At 41.7% G+C, this 6,700-nt stretch overlaps 1 protein-coding gene across 1 annotated transcript; it reads right to left on the bottom strand.

Moving 5' to 3' along the window:
* Positions 1 to 1,378: 1,378 nt before the first annotated feature.
* LOC114178109 (probable inactive receptor kinase At2g26730) lies at positions 1,379 to 4,952 on the bottom strand. Its single transcript, XM_028063826.1, has 2 exons — positions 3,498 to 4,952; positions 1,379 to 2,354 (listed from the first exon to the last, which is right to left on the bottom strand). Exons 1-2 carry the CDS (start codon positions 4,774 to 4,776, stop codon positions 1,690 to 1,692), a joined length of 1,944 nt encoding a protein of 647 aa, XP_027919627.1. The 5' UTR covers positions 4,777 to 4,952; the 3' UTR covers positions 1,379 to 1,689.
* Positions 4,953 to 6,700: the final 1,748 nt, after the last annotated feature.

Here is a 6,700-nt window from a genome sequence, read left to right as displayed (position 1 = left end):
AAAGTTGTTTTTTCAACAAAGGGGATGCTGCATTAATGCTTCATGGACTTGCTTGTGGCAAATGATGCTTGCCATTGACTCTGTCAATTGCCTACAACCTATGGATAACACCTCTTCTTTTTCGACCATAACTTATCATGAGAACTACAACAAATTAAACTAAACATGTGTGAACTACGACTTAGATTACAGCCACAATAAAAGTGAAGGCGTGGCAATACGAAACAAACCAAAGCTAAAGAAGGAGAGGTAAAGTTTTCTTGCGCCCAACCAAAACCCTCGCTAAAATCTGCTTTACTGTACCAGAATTCTGCGTTCGCCAAGGAAGCATGTGACTCTATAACGCGACAGGTAACATAGTAGCCCAGTGGTAGGGAAGTTTCTAGAACTCATAGAGAAACTCCATTCAAATTTTCGTGACATATGAATAAAGAAAGTCTCCATCGGAAATATTAAAGGTACTGTGTGAACTTAGTCCAATTTCAATAAAAACAAATCTACCCTCACTCGGTTGAATCTTACAATTGAAGAAGCCTTATATGGTAGAAACATAAAAATAAGACTAAGTTGATTTATAATGTGTATGTGCAATTATTTAGACATCCAGAAAAGGACAAGGATTTTTTGGAACGTGTGAGGTTGTAGGTCTGAATGTGAACGGAAAGCGAAGGAGCAAAGTGAGGCATGAGCGCGTACGGTTTGCTTGCGTACATTTACATTTACAGTGGAATCAGAAAACTCAATAAGAGACAGCAACAGTTCTTCGTTTCATGGATCCAAGTAAGCAGTGATTGATGATAAAAGATTATTTAAAAAAGAAAAAATGGTGAGGTAAAACAAGAATGGTCCACAGCGGCATGCATCGAGGGTTCTTCTCTCACACCATGGTTGGGTCAAAGGCTCTTCTTTATCTGTCAGAACTGCCAACACACACTATCGCCCACTCCACAAGGCCAGCCTGTTCTCCACCCTTTTCCTCACAAATGGACACACCATACAGAGAGGGGTAACCATCTCATGCTCACTGTATTTTCTTTCCCACCAATCCCGGTGCCCATGTGAGTTACTAACACGTCAATTCGAACCACCACCACAACAACCGCGCCTCCTCCTCCATTTCCCATCCATCATTATTCATTCGGGTCAAATGCTGATTTTGTTCATAATGTTCATCCAAAGCTGCTTTCTTTGGTTTACTTTTGCACTCTGCGTCATACAAATCAAGTGACGTGGATACACAATTTTTGCAATGATTTTGTAACAACTGCTATCGTCGCTGGGTCAAAAAAAGAACGCACTGGCTGACGTGGTAACATAACATACGACAGTGGTGTGAAGACGAAATGAAAAAGATAGGCTCCATTTTGACAAAAAAAGATGACAGTGACAAATAATTTAAATTAAGAAATGAGGTAAATGGCACTTAGAATCTGATGAAAAGGTCAAAGCTTGATTAACAATTTGAAAATCCCACCTGTAAAAATCAATAATAAAAGAAAAATAGGGGAAAAAAAATGAAATGAAACACATGAGAGGGGGGAAAATAGACAGGAACGGGGCCAGGGAAGGAAGAAAGCACAGTGCATAATTGACAATATTTTTTGAAGAGCGACCCACCACCACCTTGTGTTGTCCTTTCTTTCCTCTTTTTGAATTTCATTCAATCAAGAAGCCTTTATTACTTTTTTGTTAAGGTGTGAGTGACCTGGGTGTCCTTGACTCCGGGGGAGGGGTGTGACCCTCGGATCCTTTAGAAGGGTCATCGGAGGACTGACGCAGGCCGTCGTCGGTCTCCCCCCGGTTGATGTCCTCGATCATGCGCACCACGTCCTGCATGCTGGGCCTCTGGTCAGGCACCACCGCAACACACGCCATGGCTATTTGCAAGAGTTGAACCATCTCCTCCTCGATGTTGTGATACCTCATGAGCTCCGCGTCGAAGACCTCCGCGGTCCACTCTTCGCGCACCACCGACTGGACCCACCTCGGGAGGTCTATGCCCTCTTCCCCAAGCGACGCTTGGTTCGGGGCTTTCCCCGTTAGAAGCTCCAACAGCAACACGCCAAAGCTGTACACGTCAGACTTGAAGCTCACCTTTCGGGTTTCCACCACCTCGGGTGCCCGGTAACCCGCCACTCGGTTCGACGGAGCTCCGTTCCCGAACAGGGGGGTTAGACCAAAGTCCGAAACGCCGGCATCGTGGTCCGGCCCTCGGAGGAGGATGTTGGAGGATTTTATGTTGCCGTGGACCACCTTGCCTGCCACGTGGAGGCATGCCAACCCCCGTGCCGCTCCTACTGCTATTTTCATTCTGCTGTCCCAGTCCAGTGGTGTTCTCCCAGACCCTCTGCTCCCTGCAGTATCAATACCAGCAGTGCTAATGTAGTTAGTCAAGTAATTCTCATCAACAATCCACTCCTCCAATCCCTATCTATAATACTATTACACACACACCATCAATTATATATATTAATTATTAATAATAATCATGCTCTCTTTATTTCCCGCTTTAGTCATGTATCATATCACCATGCAATAATTTCATCTAATCGCCAAATTTAACTGTTTCAAGACACAAGCATGGAGCAAAGGAGGTTGTGGTTTGTGGGATTTTTCCTTTGCTTGGACTCAACACAACCCTTTCAAAAGCAAAAAGCAGCATGGTCGTGGTCCAAATGCCTTTCTCTTCTTCGTTGGGAAAGGAGGAGGAGGAGGAGGAGGAGGGAATAAATAGAACGCTTTATTTTTTTCTATCTTTTCTCCTTTTAAAGGAGAGAACAAAAAATGGAAGAAAAAAAGAAAGACATAGAAATAATGTCGGTGAGCCACGCTGGTATCTCATGAGTGCATGTTGCTTGGGTTATGGGAAATGAAAGAATGGGAAAATTAAAGAAAGACAATGTCACTCATGAGTAGAGAATGTTTGCTCCTGAAGCATGCATTAAACAAGCGCACTCTACGCTGCTGCACAAAACTTCCCATTTACGATACACTTAGAATAACACTCTTCCAATTAAACTATTTTCCCCATAAGTAAATTAATATAATTAACATCACACTGATACGTAATGCAGTAGACTACTAAGTATAACCCACCTCCATTATCAACTTAGAAAGCGCCCCATGCCACTGCCCGCAAATAAGCTAATCACACAACAAACACTTCACAACAATAACAGCAACAACACTAATAAAATATTATTGGAGCCCTCAAATAAAATAATGAACTTTCACGACTACAACAGCTGGAGTAGGAATTCAGCCAAATTAAATACTAAAGCCAATTCTATCAAACAAAGAATACTCAATTCCCCTATGAACACAGGGAAAAGCCGGAAACGCAAGAGAGCAAACTAAATATGGTGTTCTGAAACTATAACAATCAAATTGCATTGCATTTGAGTTCAATAATTAGCCATGAACACAATTAAGCAGAATTAAGCAGCAAAGAAAAAAAAATAAAGAAACAGAAAAGGGATTGGATAAGAAGATGGTACCGTGAAGGAGAGCAGACAAGCTTCCGGCAGACATGTAATCGTAAACGAGCAATTTCTCGTCCTTGGAGAAGTAAAAGGCTCTGAGGGGTACCACATTATCGTGCTTAATCTTCCCCAGAACTTCCATTTGCATCTCGAACTCTTTCTTCGTCACCACAACATCCTTCAGCCTCTTCACCACCACCGTCGTCCCTTCCTCAAGCACTGCCTTGTACGAAGTCCCCACGCTGCCCTTCCCCAACACCTCCGCCGAAGCCCTCAACAAATCCTCCAAATCGAAACTGTAAATCCCCCCTTCAAAGAACACCAGCTTGTTCCTCTCCGCCTCCGCCGAACCCCCGGTGATATCCTCCTTCGACGACGACGTCCCCGCCTCCACCGGCACGGCACGTGCCGCCGCAACAGGCTTCGGCGGTTTCGCTGGCTGCCGTCGCCGGCGCCGGACGCACAGCAGCAACAGCAGCAGCAGCAACGCCGCCACGAGAACGGACCCGACAACGATTGCGACAATGGCGCCCGTGGAGAGCTTCTTGGACTTCTTATGCGCCGTGGCCGGGGTCGAATTGGAGGAGGGAGACGGCGCCGGAGCCGGGAAGAAGGGGTTGCAGGCCTTCAACGGCGGGCCACAGAGATCTGCGTTTCCCGCGAATGAGGAGTCGGGGAAAGTGGAGAGCGTCTCCGGAATGGAACCGTTGAGGCGGTTGAAGGAAACGTTGAAGCTAACGAGCTTGGCAGTGATGCTGGGGATTTTCCCAGAGAAGCTGTTGTGCTCCAAGAAGAGGCCGGTGAGGTGGGTTAAGTTGTTGACAGAGAAAGGGATTTGACCGGTGAAGTTGTTGGAGGAGAGATCCAAGCGGGTGAGACGAGTGAGGCGAGTGAGACTCGGGGGGAACTCACCGGAAAACTGGTTTTTCTGGAGGTAGAGGTTGCGGAGGAAGGTGAGGTTCGAGAAATCGGCAGGGATCTCGCCGGTGAGACCGTTGGAGCGGAGACTGAGGATCCGAAGCTGGGAGAGGCGGCCGATTGTGGCGGGTGGAACCGGACCCACGAGGTCGACGGCGGGTAAACGGAGAGAGTAGACGAAGGAGCGGGAGTCGTCGCATTTGACGCCCACCCAGTCGCATGCGGAAGCGGAAGCGTTCCATTGGAGGCGGTTGGAGTGCCGGGTTTGGGAGAGGAAAGCAAGGAGCGCTTGCTTGTCCTGAGTCGGCTCCGAGTTGACTCTGACATGAGAACTCAGTTGGAGGAGGAAGACTACGATAATTGTGAGCAGCGCCATTGGGTGGAGTTCAGGAATCCCAATTAGCCAAGAGCAGAAGAAGATAAATGGAGGGAAATATGATACTGTTTATCCGGCGAAACACCATAAGAAAAAGAGCGGTGGGAATTGTGTGAGTGGAGTTTGGGAAAGAGTAGAAGGTATCATGTTTTTTTTTTAGTATAAATAGAAGAAACAAGGTATCATGTTGTTTAAATATGTACTCTAATGTAATCTAATATCACGAGCTTCAAAGCCATAAGAAAAAGAAAAAAAAAAAAAAAACACCCTCAGTGCAGTTGGTCCAAAAACTCCTTACGTTTTTACTTTACAAAGCTGTTTTCACTCCTTCCACCATATCCCACGCGCTTCTGCACTGCGTGTGTGTAATTTATTTACTTTTTATTTTCAACTTATTAATTAATTGATAAAAGTGAATAGAAAAAAAAAAGTTGGTAATACGACCGGCTCGGAGGCAAACGTTGCATTCAAGGGACCAACGAGTGCTTTAATTTTTTTTTTTTCTTTGTTTAAGTAGTTTGGTATTGGCATGGCAAGGAAGAAAAACAAAAGGACAAAATAAAACAAAGAGAGTGTTTTGTCGCTGATATGTTATAGGTTAAAAGCTTAACCATGGGTCACCGAAGGTGTAAAGATTGTGAGAAGAGTTTTTGGTCCACACTATCTTCTGTGGCGTGGCTAGGTGAAGAAATGTGGACCTGTTTTTTATGAGGCAGTTTAGGTCCGTCAAAAGGTACTTGGCTTCTGAAGATATTACATTTTTTTTAACACGATTCTGATGAATTGATATGTAGATTGACAAATAGATACTAATGTTGTGCTAGTATTGAATGAACGTTGAACCTTGACGTGTTGAAATGGACGGTGATCAACCATTTTGATTACCATTGATTGGAATTAATTGGGAAATGGACAGTTATGCTTTACTTTCCTTTGACCACAAACACAACAATAACACTGAAATGCGGTCCTATTAAATACTATCCCTATTATCATTCATTTCTATTACGTTAACTCGCTTTTAGTACCCGTTGCATTACACTCTTAAATTAATATCATTAAATCTTTTTTTCTCTCTCTTCTAACTCAAACCTTTCTTTTTCTAAACACATAAAAAAAACTCAATTTATGTCTCAGAGACAAAATTATAAATTTACACTTTCTTTAATATAAAATGAAACATGTAACAATCCTAGTATCGACTATTTCTCTGATTTCTCTTTTTATTTTATTTTCAATAAGATTTAATAAAAAATCCTAAAATTTGATAGAAAATCCTAAAATTTTGATTCTACAATTGTATTTATTTATGATAAAAGATTTCATATGTTTTAAGATTTTAGTATCATATAAAAGAAATTAAATAATTTTGCTCCTCTTGAATAACTGTAAGATTTTTTATTTTATTCTTTTTTTTATTTCAATGCCAGATAAGTATATGCATATAAATTAATTAAATATTAAATTAGAAGGGAGGATATAACTGATAGAAAAAGAATTATTATTGTTTTGAAATTTAAAACAATGTATACATAAAACGGATATAAAAATCTTCTAAAAAATTCAATAATTGAAGAGGAACGCACAATAACATCATAATACACTAAATGAAGTTTAAAGTTTAAGAATGTGGGTCAACCCTGAAATAATGAGTTACAACGTTCGTGTGCAAAGTTTTATTTCAAAAAACCATTCTATGAAATGAAGAAAAAGAAAAAGTGTTTTTAATTGCACATTTAAAGAAGTTACAGATATTCTTTCATCATTTATTTCTCTGAGTTTTGCTAAAGCTCCAAAGTAAAGAAGTGGTTTTTACGAAGAAAAACCAAGTTTTTAACTGCACATTATAGAATTTCTAAAATATTATTTTATACTCATCTATTTCTTCAAATTTTACTAAAGTTTCAGTAAAGTAAGAAAAAAT

The sequence above is a fragment of the Vigna unguiculata genome, chromosome 3 (assembly GCF_004118075.2).
Source record: "Vigna unguiculata cultivar IT97K-499-35 chromosome 3, ASM411807v1, whole genome shotgun sequence".
NCBI classification, from domain to species: domain Eukaryota; kingdom Viridiplantae; phylum Streptophyta; class Magnoliopsida; order Fabales; family Fabaceae; genus Vigna; species Vigna unguiculata.
Note: the sequence above shows the minus strand (reverse complement) of the source record. Positions and strands in the feature narration are given on the sequence as shown.